The 19,451-nt window shown below is 44.0% G+C and overlaps 1 protein-coding gene across 1 annotated transcript in view; it reads left to right on the top strand.

Moving 5' to 3' along the window:
• Positions 1 to 19,451, top strand: part of LOC147678610 (uncharacterized) — a 41,075-nt gene that overhangs the window by 6,165 nt on the left and 15,459 nt on the right. The window contains exon 3 of the mRNA XM_086945709.1: positions 10,863 to 11,108. Coding sequence (XP_086801835.1) covers positions 10,863 to 11,108 — 246 coding nt within the window. The remainder of the gene's footprint in view (positions 1 to 10,862; positions 11,109 to 19,451) is intronic.

Raw genomic sequence — 19,451 nt, 5'->3', positions numbered from 1 at the left:
TATCTATCCCCTAACTTAAATTCATAAGCCTTACTCTAAGGAAAATAGTACGAAAATGCCCTTATATATGTAAGACAGGGTCCCTGTCTATCGGCCTAATCCCTATGCTATGGGGGTGATAGGCTGGAGTCACTCTCCATCATTCTCCTTCTCCAAAGAGCTAGCAAAAAGACAGCCATAACATTACACCCCTTGACTCCAGTCTATTAACCACAAACTAAATGGAGCTAACGTCAGTAGACGAATAATATGAAACAAAATTAACCGATCTACGACCCTTACTAGGTCTAAAAAATTGTAGCAGGGAAGGGATACACTGAATAAAGCAGCAAATAGCTATCAGGACACAAATAGTAAGAATAACCCCCCCTAAAATTTGTCGTATGAAATGCATGTCAGGGAGCCAGTTAAAAAGCCAGTCAAAGAAACCCTGATCTATATGTTCTCTAATTTCTGCAGTCAAGTCGTGTAGTTTGTTAATGTGGGATTGGATAGCTTTAGAATGGTCAGACAAATTAAAACAGCATAGACCTTCAAAATCGGAACAGTCATGACCATGTTTCAATAATAAGTAATCGATAGCAGCACGGTTTTGCAAAATAGCTCTACGTTCACCTTGGGAATCTAATAATAAATCTGATAAAACAGTAGATGTTTGATTAATCGATTTGACCATCCAGCAGGCCATTTTGCCGATTGTTTTGGCATTATAAACGGCCAATGCAGGCACTCCAATAATAGAAAAAGCTAAACCAAGGTACTCTGATCTAGAATAGAGATGAACAGAGGAGTCACAATCTTCATGTAATGACATTGAATCACGTACAATACGGGAATGTGGAGTAGGATGTGAAGAAAACATTAGCAAACTTAATCTAGTGATGGCACATGGACCACCAGAAATATTCGCTGGAATATAGGACCAAGATGAATTTCCACAGGAAAAGAGCCATCCAGCTGGCAATAACATTGGACGATAGTGACTGGTGGCTACTACTAAACGTTTACAAGTCATATTATTCTTAACTGAAAGACATGAATCCGGAAGTCTCTTTAAACATAACAAACGTTGATGAAATGAAAAGGTAGTAGCGGCTTGGAGCTTCAGCCGCAGACACTCGGTAATAGCTTTAGGGTTGCAGGTCATTATGAAACAAAGATCTCCAGGGGTAATATTAAAAGTAGTAATTCTGGAATTAACAGAAACATCAAGGTCTGGAATAAGAGTACATGAGGGACAAAATTCATGTGCTGCAAAATCCCCCAGAATAACATTAGATCGGGCATTAGAAAAATTAAAAATATGGTGGAGTGTCTCAGTGGATGCAGGGACAGCTACCAGACAGGTCGCTAAAATGTCAGTAACGCTCCTCATTGGAGTAAGGCAGAAATGCGGAGAGTTCGTCACCCGCTTCGCGAGTGTGATCCAAAAGTTGGAGGACTTCTCCCACGCAGACCGCGGGGCTCTTAATATCCCATCAACCGGCGTCGGTGGATCCTCTCCTCTCCCGGCGTAGCAAGCCAAAAGGAGTCCAGCGCCGACACATCCTGCAGCAGCAATCCAAAGAATGATCTGAAAGAATACAAACACAGGCCTTAATCATTCTCGTAAGTAACATTTATCAGCTGGGACAGCTTCCCAGCCATCTTTCCCTGGCTTCATCACCAAAACGGTGTTGTCATGACCGGTCGCAATAATATCAGCCTGTTCAGGAGGATTTTTAGGCGATTGCACCCATATTTTAGCTCCAGGAAGGTCAGACGATCCGAAGCCTTTTTGTCCTCGCACAGTTAGCAACGTTGGGGCAGAGCCTTTTTTGATCTCACCACTGAAGACAGGCATAATCAGTAACTGAGCAACACGGTCAGACTTTTTAATGAACAAATCCGTCTCACTGCTATTAAGCAGGAGAACCTTAATCTCTCCCTGATAATCACTGTCAATCACTCCTCCGAGTACTTGTATACCTTTCAGGGCCAGGCCAGATCTAGGGGCAATTAATCCAAAACTACCGGCAGGTATAGAAACACCAATGCCAGTTTCAACAATGATTCGATCCTTTCCTGGAAATTGTGCATCATTTAATGCATGCAGGTCGAGGCCTGCAGAACCTGGGGTCGCTCTACATGGAGCCAAAGCACCGGGGGTAATTTCCCAATACATAACAGGGTTCGCTATAGAATTTGGTTTTGCATCAACATGTGGAGGAAACAAACGCATCAAAGGAGATTCAGCATGTAACAAAGGACGATTATTTAAAATTAACAAAGCTTGAAGTAGAACATCTCTCCACTGGGTGTAACGATCATCAGTCAACTTGCGCAACTGTTCTTTCAACAAGCCATTCATTCTCTCAATCAATCCTGAAGCTTGTGGATAATATGGAATATGAAACACCCAGTCAATATTGTTTTCCGTACAGAATTCCTGCACCAATCTTCCACGAAAGTGGGATGCATTGTCTGATTGAATCTGGAATGGGACACCATAATACAGAATAATGAGCTCCAGGGTTTTAATTGTGTTCACTTGGGTAGCGTTTTTGCAAGGGAAAGCGACCAAAAGGCCACTATAAGTATCAACCACTGTGCAAATGTATTGACAATTCCTGCTCATAGGGAGCGGACCAATATAGTCAATCTGCCAAATTTGGGCGGGCAATTTACCTCGATGTAAGTGGCCTCGAACAATCTGAGGCACCTCTTTTTTCCTAGAATGCTGGCAAATGGGACAATGTAGAATGACATCTTTAATTACAGAAAAGGGAATATGAATTCCTCTATCGGCAGCCCACCTGCTAGTGGCTTTCTCTCCAAAATGTCCTGCTTTCTGATGGGCCCACTTCGCCAATCCCGCCAAATCAGAATCTTGCATGTCAACCACTGCCTCAGAAATTTTAGACTGTTCATCTGCAATATTATGAAAAAATTTGTCAAGGGAGTCAATAGGGGTATGAGCATCCACGTGAAAGATTGTTACAGTACTCTGCGGGAGCAATTCCCAAATTTCTTGCCATAGTTCTTTACCCCATAACTCCTTGGAGTGCAATTCCCAATTATGAGAATGCCATGTCGGCAGCCACACCGCTAGTCCATTTGCAGTGGACCAGGAATCAGTGAAAATATGACATGTACCTGGTAACTCCTGTTTCAAAACTTGGTAAACCGCATAGAGTTCAGCATATTGACTACTCTTACCGTCTCCAGTTGTGCTTAACAATTTCTTTGTAATCGGGTTATAAGAGACAGCTTTCCAATGTCTTTTGTCACCAATGAACTTCGCAGAACCATCCGTAAACCACACATGTTTTCTATCCTCCGCGGACAGATCATCAAATGATTTACCCCACTTCACAGGAGACTCCTGCACTACGGGAACCGAACACTCACTTTCAGCCTCCTTGGAGGGCACCTGCGCCACTCGCTCATGTAAAACCGCCACACCTTTCGGACCCACACGTGCCCTGTCCTGAATGTACCATTTCCATTTAATCACACTAGCCTCCTGAGCATGTCCAATTCGATGGGACTTCGGTGAACTCAAAACCCACTGCATAATGGGAATTTCCGGCCTCAAAATCACAGCATGGCCTAGGGTCAACTGCTCGGTATCCACCAGAGCCCAATAACAAGCGAGCAACTGTTTTTCAAAAGGTGAGTAACACTCACCAGCCTCTGGTAACTTTTTGGTCCAAAAACCTAATGGCACTTTTTGTCTGCCCTGCTTTTGCCACAAACTCCAATTGGCATACAGGCCTTCCACGGACACATTCAAATCCACATCACCGTCACTCACAGGCCACAAATCCAAAGCATACTGAATAGCTTCTTTAGCCAAATTAAAAGCAGTCTGTTGAGGTTCACCCCATTCAAACGCATTCTTTTTACGAGTAACTCGATACAGTGGAGCCAAGATTTGACTCAAATGGGGAATATGCTGACGCCAAAATCCAAACAATCCAATAAAGCATTGCGCTTCTTTCCTGTTCCTAGGAACAGCAAAATCAAGAATTTTCCGTTTAACCTGTGGAATCACCTCTCTGTGACCCTCATGCCAATTAATTCCTAGAAATTTAACAGCTTGGGATGGAGTTTGTAATTTATCAGGATTAATTTCCCAGCCTTTCGCTCGCAAACAGTCAATGATTTGATCTAAATGGGACTGTACCTGATCTTGCGTTTCACCTTGAATCAAAATGTCGTCAATATAATGACAAATCTGAACTTGTGGATTCGTGGGTACTTCAGACAAATGTTCCGCCACCAGCCGGTGACAGATTGTAGGACTATGTACATAGCCTTGAGGAAGACTCCGGAACGTCATTTGACGTCCATTCCATGTGAAACTGAATTGTTCCTGACATTCGGGGGCAATTGGTATTGAAAAGAACGCATTAGCAATATCAATGGAAGCATACCACGTACCTGGATGCTTTTGAATTCTCTGAATCAATGTAACAATGTCAGGCACTGCAACAGTCAATTTAGGTGTATGTTTATTCAATTCTCGATAATCAACAGTCATGCGCCAAGAGTTGTCACTTTTGCGCACGGGCCAAACGGGATTATTCCAAGCAGATGTGACCGGAGTAATGACTCCTGCGTCAACCAAATCCTGAATCGTAGCGGTAATTTCTTCATGACCACCAGGGATGCGGTATTGCTTTTGACAAATCACTTTCGTTGCTAAAGGTATTTTAATAGGTGGCATGCGTAAACGGCCAACCCGTACGGGTCTGGTCGAAATGTACTGTCGTGTACCAAATTGATAGTACCCATCATCCAAATGCAAAGTCATACCTTTCAAAATGTCAATTCCAATAATGTATTCCAAAAGTGGCACAACCAACACAGAGTATTCTCTACGAGGAATTCTACCAATTTTAATTTCAAGTGCAGTTTGAACTGCGGGTGTCTCTTTACCACCCAGACCGGTAATTGTGAAAGACTGTCCATTAAATTTTCTCGACTTACCATGAATTAAAGTGGCCTCCGCCCCAGTATCAACCAACGCTCGGGCCCTTTGGATATTACGATGTTTCCAAAAAATCTCAATATCTACATAAGGACTGCAATCTCTGTGGGCCCACTTGCGTACCGGAGCTTGACCTATTTCCTAGTCATTTTTCCTGCGTTCTGTCAACCAAGACAAATCAGGGTAAATGTTCTCAGTTTTCTTGGGTATTAGAATTTCTTGTTCATATCCGTCTCCAGTACGAAACGGATTAGTGTCAGGTTCAAAAAGTTGTGAGTTACGGTCAGAGAGTCTGTTACGATCCTCCCTCTTTCTTACGTCAGGGGAATAACTCCTTGCATCTCGTCGTCTGCTAGAACCACGATCATCTCTTCCCCTCTCACGATCATCCTCTCTCCCCCTCCCATCATTACGACGAGGGGATCCCTCACGTTCATAGCGCCGATCATCACGGCGATCAGAATTCACACGTCGTCTCTCATCACCACTGTCATCCGAACCACGATCACACTCATTCTTTCGCACACGACGGGCACCCTCCTTTCGATCCAAACCACGCTTACGAAACCTGTCCCATAAGCGATTATTAGGCTCACCATCAATGTCTTCTCTTTTGACACCATCAGCAATGAGAGCAAGAAACATGTCACGTCTAGAGAACTTATAGTCCCCACCAGTACGACCCTCAGGTCGAGATTGTCTTTCAGGTTTAAACCATTCACCCAGCTCACCAAGCTGACGAACAGACTCAAGCACAACAGACAAAGGGTTGCCAGTTTGGTTAATCAATAATGTCATCATGACCTGCTTGTAAGCAACAGGAGAAGCACGGATTATGCGATTACGCACAGAAGATGTTAAAAGACCATCCAATAACTTGTCAGCAGTACTAAGGAAGATACACGTTTTCATGACTTCCTCTTTCAAACGTTGCGACGCATCGCGCAGAGTGTACCAAGGTTTTTCATCAGTAGGCCAATCAGATTCAGTTGGATATTTATGATTACAGCCGTCAGACGCAAGCTGGAGCAAAGAAATTTGACCAGCACCAGCGTAATTCCGAAAATGATCCTGAATCGTAGAATCAGAACTCAAAGAGCAAAATCGTAAGCAATCAACAGCATCGAGCATAATACCGGCAGCGCCAAGCTCATAAAGACGCACCATCCAGGTAAGCAAGGCCTCACCAGGCCGTTGTCTAAATCGTTGCAGAATGTCACTGACCTCCTGCTGAGTAAAATCCTCAATACAATCAAGGGCTATACCACCCGGATTACCAGGGGCCTGTTGCAATTTTCGTCGAAAAATCGGGTGAGCAGAAACTGCGGGAAGAGCTTCCGAGGAAGCCCGCATCTTAGATTTAACAGCACAATCAGGGCAAGCTACGTCATCCGCACGGGAAGAACGAGCACGGTCACAATCTGGAGTCGAATCAATACATGAAGCAGATTTACAATCACGTCTGGAGCGAGGAGACTCGCGCTTATCACCCTCCTCTGCCGAGGAGTCAGAAGTATGAGAATCCCAGATATTACCGTCCCACTCATCTGGGTTCCAATCCATTCCAGCTTTTGCTACAACCATACGCACTTTGCGGGAAGACACACGTCCACGACGATGTTTATATTTGTATCGTGCAATACGGACCGCAGCTCTTTCGGCAATGGTCTGATATGTTTCAAGTTTATCGGCAAGCAATTTATTTTGACAACGCAACAAAGTGTGCGCATTTTGCAACTCGACACACTGTCCTTCCGAATCTTTAAACTGTTTCTGTAGTTGAACAAACCTCTCATGCAATATTCTGTATGCATTAAGAACAATCCACCCTCTGCGTCCTAAAATAGGAAGCTCATCACCCTTCACTACTGGCGCTTTCTGTAGGCACGAAACCACATCAGCAGGCTCCGCCTGCTCCAAGCATGAAGACCAATTTTCACTTAAACCAGTAGAATCAGCCCACTCACGGGCCAAAGCCTCGTAGGGCGTACATTCCCAGCCGGGAATTTGAATCGGTAACTTGAAAACCGACGATGATTTTTTCGCAAACATAATGACACAACAAAAAAAAACAAAAAAAAAAAAAAATTATATACACAATTATAAACAAATTTTATACGTACAAGCCGAGCGCAAACCAACAAGATTAAAACAATACAATGCACACAGGCTTCGTAAACAGTTCGTGACGCCAGATGTAATGGCCGGATTTTCTGTTTAGATGGGATCAGCCCCCAGGGGCCCCTGTGACCCAGCCAAAACGTACTCACCTTCCCTCCTTAGATCGTATTCACAATGAGTAGATATACAGATAAATATACAGGTCGCACCTAAGGATGGGGAATGACAATATACATATACAGATTTTCTACAATATCCTATTCACATCAGTTGGTCTCGCGGTCACCCCGACCCAGACCGTTCTACCCTAGGGCAGATCTGACACACAATCCGGTGTGTCTACACATGGGCCTGCAGAACCCAATGCTCCCTTTTCCAAACTGTTCGCAATCCTGCGAAACTAAGCGCCAGTATCCTCCCTGGCGTTCTCACTTATTCAAGCCACAATCCAGTGGGTATCGGCACTGGTCTCCCACCCAGTGTTCTCATTAACGCCGCATATCAACGACGACCACATTCCTATGAACCATTATTAGGATGATATCTCAGCAATCTACTCGGGACAGAACTAAAATAATAACTTTGAATATGGTTCCAGATTGTATAGTGTACTCCCTGCTCTTGGCATCAAAGGTCCACTCACTCCCTCTTTATTCGATCACCATTTACCTGATCGGGATTTCTCATCCGTTCACCTAAACAGCTTTCAACTAGAAGTGCGGTTTACCTAGATTGAACATGAACACCAGGTACACAATAATTCTATATGAATTAGGGTATTTATTAACAATAGACATAAATCACATTACTATGCAGCATAACATTTGCAAGAAAAAGGCAAAGATTAGAGTGCACAATCTATGAGCAATGGACGGACATCACCTGGTTAATATGAAGTTTGGACTCGGCAGTCATCTAGGTTCCCTTCTCGTCTCTGTGTCCTGGCTCGCCTTGCAGTCACCCTCAGCCGTCACAAGTACACGTCTGCACTGCTAGGCTCAACCTCGTCTGCTTCCCCTCAGGACCTCGGAACCTTGCTGATTATTAGCTACCGTCTCTCTCTCTCTCTGTATCAGTGCGCTCCGCGCTACTTCTCGTTCAGTCTATCTCAGAGAGTTTCGGTCTTAAATCTTTCTCGGACTTCAAAGATGGCGACTTGTCCACCATGAGAATGAATAATGGCAGAGATGCTAACGGCTAGATGCCGCCTACGGACTAACTGACAAACTGACTAACACCTTCGCTAATATCAAAGCCCGTTCCGTCATGGAAATCCACGGCCAGTAACCTGCCGCCCACCAAATTCTTGTACCTCCCCGTACCAAGGACACTTTCCCAGCCGGCCGGCCTGAAGTTGTGTCTTCGGAGTGGAGAAAAATACATTCCTTCGATAAGGGTCAGCCTGAACCGGTTCTCTCCAAGCGAACAACAGCTTGAAACTAAAACATTACACTTGACCTAGAAGGCCTTCTCGAGCTACCGGGCAGAAAGCAAAATGGAGTCTGTCTCGTTTAAGGCCTACGGAGCCCATAATATGCATAGCTCCATGAAAAACAGCTCAGCATGTTAGCAAATGAGCGAATCATGACTACTATTTATATATCTATCCCCTAACTTAAATTCATAAGCCTTACTCTAAGGAAAATAGTACGAAAATGCCCTTATATATGTAAGACAGGGTCCCTGTCTATCGGCCTAATCCCTATGCTATGGGGGTGATAGGCTGGAGTCACTCTCCATCATTCTCCTTCTCCAAAGAGCTAGCAAAAAGACAGCCATAACAGTACTGTATTTAGGGAGAGGCTTCTCTCCCTCATATAGGAAGCTGTATTGCTCAGGGACAAACTCCTGCCTCTGAGGGGAATCTACATCGTGTTTGGACTGTAGAAAGCGGTAGTACGGGAGTGGGAGCGCGCACCTAATTAGGAAGACATATTGTGCTCAAGTCAGTAGGACGCCCTCATTAAAAAAAACAATAACATGTGAATGCCTTGAGGAAGTTATGATCAGAGAGTAGCAGTTCCTGGCTTCCATATAGCCGTATATTGTGGTTCAGGTGGAGCGATTGTCCACTTACAGTAGCTCAGCAAAGTCTCCGGTGTGTGGAGCAACCAAAACGATGGCTCTGAGAACAGGACAAAACGCATCTTTTCCGACTATGATGCTCAGGTGGCGAGGACGAGGAGTCAAACGTTTTTGGAACAATCGTGAGGGGGCAGAAACTCAGAACTCAAACAGTCAAACAAGAGACATAATAACTAACTGTCTAGCCAAGTGTTTGTCTTAATAAAAAGAGAAGTTCTTTAATATCACAGTAGAACGAAATAGTAGCCCGCATGTCAGTTCAGTGTGTATCCACTGAACCCTCAGCAGTCTAGAGGCTGCAACTGCCGAAGACGTGCGACCACCGCCAAGCCCAGCCGTGCTGCTTGTGGTCAGGAATGTATGATGTTACAACGCATACATTTACAACGCATGCCTTTACAATTCAGTTTTAACATCACAACATCTTTTACAACGCATTCTTTTACATAGCATGCCATTACATTGCATTTTTTTAAACTACCTTTGCAACGCATTCCATTACATCGTATTATACCTCTACAACGCATACCATTACAACGCATACCATTACATCGCATTTAAGGTAAGTGTTGGATAGTATAGGGGTAATAATTACTATTCTAACTCCAGTGTGTGCAACAGTAGGGTAAGTGTTGGATAGTGTAAGAGTACTATGCGTTGTAATGGTATGGGTTGTAATGACTTGCGATGTAATGCCTGTGTTGTAGTGACATACGTTGCAATGACATGCGTTGTAGTGATATGCGTTGTAATGGCTGCGTTGTAGTGACATGCAATGTAATGGATGTTGCGATGTAATGACTGCTATGTAAAGGGAGTGCGATGTAATGACTGCGTTGTAAAGGTTGTTTCCCTGTGGTCAGCGGTGAGATCTGGAAGGCCGGGCTGATGCCTCAACTCTGTGTCTGCTGACAGGGACTCTGAGCCGTGTCCCACTGAGAATCAGAAGTTAATGTTGCCAGTGTGAATACTTTTGCAGGATACAAACTGAATTGATATGCGGTTTACCGATCACAATGATTGTTTCAATGAGCCAAGAGTGACCTCACATCTGCAGGGCCTGTGGTAATTCTGGTTGGTGTAGGGAGTCTCAAATTTGGCTACAGCCCCATAGATTTGATTCTAGAACTCTTGAGCTGAATCCTGACAGATGTGTGCTGTATTTAATTCTGCTGTGATATTAAAGTATTTCTCTTTTTATTAAGGCAAACACATGGCTAGACAGTAAGTTATATGTCTGTTATTTGACTGTTTGAGTTCTGCGTTTCTGCCCTTCACTCCCATCCCAAGGGGCCGTTGGCTCCTCGTCCTCGCCGCCCTGGACATCACATTTGCATCATTCGTGTTTTTCCTGTTCACAGAGCCATCGTAAGATGAACCCCAGGACACCAGAGGGAAATGACCCAAACCGCAATCGTTGAGGCTCAGTAGCCCCCTACAACCATGTGGCCTACAAGTAAGGTCTGGCATGTGAGAGGAAACACCTGCCCTGAGGGCCTTACATTCCTTTTATATTTGCACAACCCTTAAAGTTGTGCCTTGTTCTGCTCCTTGCAGTCTTGCTGCAGCCCTGTCAGACGCATGCTCAGTTTTAGTTGAACTATATTCAGCAACATTCTCAAAAGCCCCCCTATCTGATGACCCAGCTCAGCTTTGCTTCTCTCTTTTTCTCCCCTTCCAGTCCTTCACCAAGCTGCTGGACGAGGTGGCAAGGAATCGGGACCACCTGGAGGCTGAGCGGCTGGAACAGTTCCGGAGGAGGCTGGAGCGGGAACGCTCAGAGGCCCTACAGGCCCAGTGGATGGGCTTCGAGCTGGAGAAACAGAACGCAGTGAGGGCGGCCTGCGCAGAGCTCCGCCTACAAGTCCGCCGCGAGGTGGAGCAGGAACGCTGCCGGGACGTCGAGAGGGCCCTGGCGGCAGCAGCGGTGAGGTCTTGCTCAAGTCTTAGGGGGCGTAACTTTGCAAGAGATGAGTGGTTATTACTGGACAATGAAGAAGTAGAGAATTGTAGTAAGGCGTTGTTAATGTGCTGTCCTGTAAGATCTGGATTATTTGTTGTGATTGGGCTGTGCTGCCCCTTTTGGGGTTGCCAAGTGAGTTGAAACCAGCGGAAAGGAATTGTACCCAGTGTAACTGTCAGTGGTTGTGATAGATTCAAGAAATCCCTTCCAACACAATATAGCGCATTGTTTATTTGTTTTGAGAAAGGCCTCCAATGAAAGTAGAAACCAATAAAATCAATGCAACAGACACACATTCATTAGGCATGTATTTTAAAAAGAGTCCATAAAGCATTAAAACATCAAAAAAAACTTCTATAGCAGTCTGTCAGTGTTACATGGATAAAATTGAAGGATTTTCCCATGGTCAGTTTCTTATCAATTAATATCCTTATAAAACCTTTTCATCTCTATGTCCTAAGCCCCATCATTACACAGGGGCACACACTGTCCTGATAAAACACCCCTGTCCAGCTGTCAATGTGTGATCCTAGGGTGGTCAATTAGATGTAGAATATAGTCTCCAGCTTTTTTAATACTGTGTGAGGTCACAAAGGGGACAGAGCCGGGCCATTGTTGAACAATGCTACATGCCAGTGAAGCCGCCTTCTTGATACTTTGTTTCATTTGTAATGCATTGTTCTATGGGGATAGATCAGAGAATGGGAGAACAAGGTTCCAAAGAAACTCTTTGTGAAAAGTAAGTGGTGAATCCCAATGAGTTCCCATCTTCCTCCTTAACAATATCTTTGTATCAACTTCCAACAATCCTTAGCGCAACGTGTAAGGTTTCAATTGAGGGGCTCTTTTTAAGTCGGAGCACGGAATTTAGTATTTTACGGTCTGACTTAGCATATCTTCCGGCAATACCTATTGGTACAAATGCTTGAAAATATACGTAGGGTATGTTTTAGCTCCACCAAGAGGCATATACCTCCTTCGCCTCTTCTTATTGGCTGTTCAGTTTATTATGAGACATATCCCTCCTTCGCCTCTTCTTATTGGCTGTTCAGTTTATTATGAGACATATCCCTCCTTCGCCTCTTCTTATTGGCTGTTTACTTTATTATGAGACATATCCCTCCTTCGCCTCTTCTTATTGGCTGTTCAGTTTATTATGAGACATATCCCTCCTTCGCCTCTTCTTATTGGCTGTTCACTTTATTATGAGACATATCCCTCCTTCGCCTCTTCTTATTGGCTGTTCACTTTATTATGAGACATATCCCTCCTTCGCCTCTTCTTATTAGCTGTTCAGTTTATTATGAGACATATACCTTATTCGCCTCTTTATATTGGCTGTTCAGTTTATTATGAGACATATCCCTCCTTCCCCTCTTTTTATTGGCTGTTCAGTTTATTATGAGACACATACCTCCTTCGCCTCCTCTTATTGGCTGTTCAGTTTATTATGAGACATATCCCTCCTTCACCTCTTCTTATTGGCTGTTCACTTTATTATGAGACATATCCCTCCTTCGCCTCTTCTTATTGGCTGTTCAGTTGATTATGAGACATATCCCTCCTTCGCCTCTTCTTATTGGCTGTTCACTTTATTATCAGACATATCCCTCCTTCGCCTCTTCTTATTGGCTGTTCACTTTATTATGAGACATATACCTCCTTCGCCTCCTCTTATTGGCTGTTCAGTTTATTATGAGACATATCCCTCCTTCACCTCTTCTTATTGGCTGTTCACTTTATTATGAGACATATCCCTCCTTCGCCTCTTCTTATTGGCTGTTCAGTTGATTATGAGACATATCCCTCCTTCGCCTCTTTTTATTGGCTGTTCAGTTGATTATGAGACATATCCCTCCTTAACCTCTTCTTATTGGCTTTTCAGTTTATTATGAGACATATACCTTATTCCCCTCTTTATATTGGCTGTTCAGTTTATTATTACACCTCCAATGGAGTGCTTGCATTACAATGCAATGAGGGGGTATTATAACTCCCAAAAGTGCACACATTGTCTTATTTATCTTATAAATGCACAGTGCACAGAAAAAAATATTTGCACTGTAGCAAATGTTTTTAAAGTTTTGGTCAGGGCTAAAAAATACCAGCCCGACATCGTGGCTTTGTAATGCGTGTTCCCTTTGGTTGTGTCAAAGGTGCATGCCAGCCCTTAGGAATATATGGCACCCCATATGGAAAAGTCGATGGAACCCTGGTTTCGTACACTAGCACCTTGGAGGATCCGTGTATTTTTCCCATTGTCCTGTAAAGGCTGTGCAGCCCCACTGCTGATGCGTCAGTGCTCACCCTACGTGCTATTATCTACGGTGATCACTGGTCAAACTATGAGAAACTCCAGTATCCAGACATAAGTAGCTATTGGCTCTTCTAACTTAAGTCTGATAGACCCAATCCTCCAAGTGAAGTTCTCTGTCCTTATGTGCTTCCTAAAGACCATTAGACACTTTTTCTGATATTTATTTTGAGAAACGTTTTTTTAAGGCATTGACTGTACTTTGGAAGCTGCCGGGCATCAAGCCTAGGAACATGATGTCAAATATCTTAGCCAGATGGAGTAGAGGTTGGATCAAGCAGCTACCTAAGAGCGGAGGTAGCTTTCTCATCCCGGTGAAGATTGATGGGAGGTCATACAAGGCGAATAACAGGGTTGCTACCATCCGCCACTGCTTTAGGCTCTTTGGAGTTGCTATTCTTTTGCAAAGGCCTCCGTAAGCTCTCTGAGGATCTCACACTGGTTAGCAGTGTGAAAGGCGCTCAGTCGAGCAGCGCTGGTGATTATCCTGAGGTTAGCTCATCAGTTTTGTAAAGGCCAACCAACAATCCAGAAAAGCTGCATAAACTGGCTAACCGTTACCTCCCATATACTTGTCCAGGATAACCCGTAGAGCTGTGAAATTATCAAGACCATGGGATTCTGGATCGAAGACGGCTTGTTATTTTGGGAACATTTCCTATTCAACAACCCAAGATGAAAAATGCCTAAAGGGACACTCGGAGAACAGTGTCCCCTTATGGTTTAGCAGGGCATTTTACCTATAACTTTGAGGGTTATCCTAATGCTTGTTGGGAAATGTGAAAAGAAGGCTCCTCTTCCATGACTGATGGATGCCTCAGCAGAAGACATTCCTGGAAAGAGGGTGAGCATCTTTCCCTATTGGTCTGTATCCGGGCCGGCTCCTCCTTTTGAGTGGAGGATCGTCGCCAAACAAGCTCCAGAGCAGAAAAATAAATTGGTAATAAAAGTTATTTATTACCATTTTATTTTTCAGCAACCCATCCCAAACTAAGTGGTGAGGCGGGGTCAGTGCTGCCGAGTGGTACCAGCAGGGAGCTGTGCAGTGCGCTTTAAAATGCACGTGTCCCTTTGACTTGCCGTCTTGCGATGGCCAGCTGACATGCACATTTTAAAGTTCTCTAACCCAGCTATCTTCAACAGCTGGGTTAGAGAAACCGCAGACCTCCCATGCTATTATGAGTGCTGGGAGAGCCTGCTCTATCCAATCCAGGCACTGCTCTCATGCTGTGAGAGCAGTACCAGGATTGGGTAGTGCAGTTTCCAGAAAGGATTGGGTAGTGCAGTTTCCAGAAAACACACTATAGAGGAGGACGTCACACTGCACGTAGAAGGTAAGTCTACTTTCTTTCTTTTTTTTGTGCCCCCCCCTGCTTCACCACTCTCGGTACATACCAGCCGCCACTGGTTGTATCCTTCTTGAGTACTCAGACTGGTGGCCCATGTGTACTTTGCGCACAGGAATAGCTCATGTGCTTTATTTAGGGCTCCAAATTCTGGGCCGGGGTGGAAATTCTGTTCGGATCCGTAAATGCGCATCATTACGCGAGTTTTCCCGCAATGCAGGACTCTGTATATTTGGTGCACTAAATGGATAATTTTCTCCTAACTTTCCAGATATCAAGTCAAATGTCCTTAGAGAAGTCAGACCAGTTATCCGAGCTGCTTTATTCCCCAAAAAGTTTGTACTGCTTTCCGTAACAGCCTCTGACAGAAAGGATCACATTTGGTCCTCCCTTTTTTCTTTCATTTGACCGTAATGTGGCAGATTTCCTTTACTGAGGGAGCGAATCAACAATAGTCGATGGAGGCAATATTGTAAACAAAGTGGCCTGTTCGACTGTCTACTCAGTTCTCCTTTTGCTGCGCTTAAAGTTTTCTAGGGCCCACTGTAATATTTTTCCCTATTCCTTTCAATTTGTTTTCATCCGGTTGACCTAGCCGGCTGAAAGTGAGTTATGTGTACACTTGGTGGGATATAGAAATTAAATATTGGGACTGAATTTGGAGTTTTCTCAATGAGACCACCTAGACAAATTAAGTAAGGCCAAATTATATTTATTACTCCAAACTAATAAATGATCGCGGTCCTATAGAAGCTGGTGTCTAAATTCCTAGACTCTAAGAAATGTCTTTGTTCCATATGGTATCACACCCGCCGAAATCCAGGTAGTCAAATTTAACTTTTGGTTAAACTGGCCTGTTACTGATTATAATCGATTTGGAGTCATTCCGCACAGCTGGCAACCAAGCCCAAGAAACATCTGCATTTATGCAGCCTTGTCTCAAGTTGGCTGATCTCTGCGACACGTAGCTTCTTTCTACTTTATGGCCCTGTGAGTAGGATCTGTTTTGCCGCAAGCAAGATGTTTAAGGAGAGAATGTAGCCTGCCGTAGGGCAGGAATATGAGCCATCCGCAGGTAGACTTGCATCAGAAGTCACTAGCCGACAGGAACGTTTTGTAGGTCATCAATGCTCATGATGCAGATGGTCACTATTTGCCATTGGCACACTACATACCTTACCAGATAGAAATTGTCACATAATGTTGGCCTATTGTACAAACCCTCAAGTACCTCCAATAAAGAGACATCACCAGATCACTTGAATTTAGAATTCAGAACCAAGGGATAGACCAAACCGCGTAAGGAATACAAGACCTCTTGAGTTTGGAACAAAACTCGCTCTAATTCTATAGAAACAGATCCACTAGATCGAGATGGATTCCGTAACTTGATGACTTTTTCTGGGCTGTCTTACTGGGAAGTTGTTGCAGGTGCCCCAACCACAAAGCGCCAAGTTGGTGGCTGCACACAGCAAGAAAGATTGTCAAAACCACTCAGTGAGGGACGAAAGCCGGGGGCAGCGCTGTCTGTTGGTGGGATCCTTGTACTGGAGCCAACTTTTGCTAGGAGTAAGTTCTCTTTTGTCATTTCCGGTCCTCCGTTTCTATTTCCAGGGCGTTCCCATCCACAGTTCCCACCCTAAGAGGAAAGGCAATGCTGAGAATTAAGTACCAAGCTTGATGCATTTCACAGATGAGGTCGATGCCTCGGTTCCATATGATCCTATTCGGGGAGACCTTGGCCTAGCAGTTTGGGTTTGACGGCCCCTTTTGAGGGGGGCCAAGGTTGATGTGCAAATGTTTGGTCCTAGACCAGACTGGCACAGATGATCTAAAACACTGCACTAGATTATATCCAGGGTACTTATGAGCCTTTGTTATTGATTCAAGCATTTCCATCCATCGCATCACCCTACAAGACTATTCAACTGCTTGCAAAGATAGCAAAATAGACATTAGGAACTGCACTGGGCCAAACTGAAGACATGCTTTCCATATGGATAACATCGGTAACCGTAATGCGCTGGGACTTATACATTTTTTTCCTAATAAAAAGCAGCAAATGTTCTTGTTACTCACATACCATCAAAATACTTTTAGGGTGCTTTGAAATGGCCAAGACAAGCTAACATTAATGAATAGATAGATGCCCCTTCAGAGTATCTGACTGAGCCAAACAATTTTATCTGAAACCTACTGGGCTAAGCGAGGCGTCTTAAGTGGCATGAGCCTGCCAAGACATGATTGCCAACGTGAGGTGCCACAGGACCGCAAACTGCAATTCACGAAAGGGGTGCAATAAGGGCAAACATGCCTGGGTTGCTTCTGCCCATTTGCAACCGGCTCTTGAATTACTAGCTGAGGTTCAACTAAGCTTTTTGGAACAGGCCAACATTGATTTGTGTGTGTTTGGACCCTGTCTGCACCTCAATGACATGCTAAAAACAATAGAGTGGAATGCAGCTAGAGTAATTATCCAAGGTGCAGATTGATTCAAGTATTTTCATCTCCCTCCTTTGCATAATTTCCCATAAATAGCAAATGGCTGCTATGTGCTGGGTCCTATATCATATCCACAACACTGACTGTTCTTATAACTCTTTTAAAGGGGCCATCTGATGAATGATGTCACCATAGGTCACAAAACCCAAGCTGGCATTATCATGCAAAGGAACATTTTGGAATGAGGTTTGGTGATTTTTAGACATGCGGGACTGGGCACAGAGGGATATGCTTTTCCCCCCACTGGTTTGCTCCATCGAAGGGACAGTTAGCTCACATCATCTCAGTTACTAGAGTTGTGTGCTAAGTTTTTAGTTTGACTTGAAATGAAGCTAACATTGAATTCGGGGGTATAGCTTTATGGGGGTGCTAGGGGGTGGGGATGACATCCCCCAAATAAATGCATTCTTGGCTTGGTAGTTGGGTTTGATGCAGCACAATTTTCTCTGAGTCGGACTCCGGTGTAGTCCGAATGCGCCGCCGGTCGTACGTACTTTAAGATATTGACTCTAAGTGTATTCTGGGAGCTAAAATCAGAACAACAATTTCAAATTACAGAGAAACCTATTTGGTTCCACAAGAACGACAGTGAGGATGGGTTCCAAACCATGTAGGTTTATTAACAAATTAGTCAAAGTTACAAGATTCCCTAAATTAAATAAAGCATTTAAAGATGACAAGGAGAAATCCTATTTGTATAATAGTGTTCTCAGTGTGTTACTGGCTTAGTAGTGAGGGGGGAAAGAAAAAAGTTTTTTGATAATACAAGTCATAGAACCACATGAAAGGAGAAACACAATATTTCACCAATGTTGTTTAATCACACTGGGAAAACACATTTAAAAAAAAGATTTTTTAGCAAGAAAACACCTTAACAGGTATCACATTAAAATGTGTGGTGCCAAGGGGAAAAGGGGGGGGAGAGAAGGGATGTTAAGTAGTGGATGTAAGGGAAAGTTGAGTGGAGGTGACAAAAAATCATGTACAGTTTTGGTATATATACATCATATACCAGAAGGTCAACGTCCACAGTTACTGTACATATCCACCATATAACAATTAGGAACAAAGTTAATTAATCACTGTCAATTCTGTATTGGCACATGTTATGAAGTTGACGTTTCGACCCCTATGTCTGTAGGTGTTTTGGACCTTACTGCTGGGGTCTTCTTCAGGACACGTGGTGGGGTGTGGGAGAGCGTGGGGGTGACACCAAGATTGAAACTGCGGGGGGAAGGGATGGCCCTCACAGATCAGTTGTCGAGAGAGGGGGCTTCGTAGCTCTCCAAAATTCATCAAGCGTAGGCAGGGGTGAAACGTCACTGCATTGGATTGCGATGTACGCACGGTTCCTAATTCTTCATACAGCCTTTGCAATTGGACTAATCACGCGAAGTAAAGAGCGTGTTCACCCGAATCAATCAAGGGTATTAACAAAGATTAAATCGGCAAGGTCTCTGGTTCGCGTCTGTCAGGAAGGAAGGAGAAATCCTAAGCAGAAGATGTTGGTATGAAGGTTCAAGGCAAAAGGACAGAAATGTTCAGGAGTCTAAGTGAAGAGCTAACAATATGAGAAATCAGCAGAGGTAGGGAAAGGTCTGAAAGGTCTTCTCTCGGCAAAGTCAGGACAGGATCCCCCAAACTATTAACACGCAGTTAAAATACATTGCATTCTTCCGGAGCTTTTACCACCAACTCCCCCGAGATTAGGCCAATGAGGATACGCCATCTTCTTGGAGCAGGTAAACTCCCCTCGATCTCATCATCGAGCAAAGGCGCGTATAGCTGCACAACCTTCGATGTATCATCGGTCCAGTCTGTCTGGTACAGGAGGATCGCTCTCACCTCCACGCTAGGCATAAATCCCATCAAACTTCCAATTAATCCTATCTTTTCTAACATTTCTCAAAGCAAACAATGGGCAACTTTTCATACTAACAAAGGTTATCTTGTTCCTGCAATGAAAAATAAAATGTGAAAGCACATTTCTAAATCAACAATATGTTCAGCAATGAAAAACTCTTGAGCAGCTGAGGCCTACTCACAGTGGGGACAATGTTAAGGATTCACATTTGGTTAAACATCAATATGCTATAGTTAATGATTACACTCCGCTTACACATAGGGGCCGATTCCGATCCGGCA

The sequence above is a fragment of the Lissotriton vulgaris genome, chromosome 12, assembly GCF_964263255.1.
Source record: "Lissotriton vulgaris chromosome 12, aLisVul1.2, whole genome shotgun sequence".
Taxonomy (NCBI): Eukaryota; Metazoa; Chordata; class Amphibia; order Caudata; family Salamandridae; genus Lissotriton; species Lissotriton vulgaris.
Note: the sequence above shows the minus strand (reverse complement) of the source record. Positions and strands in the feature narration are given on the sequence as shown.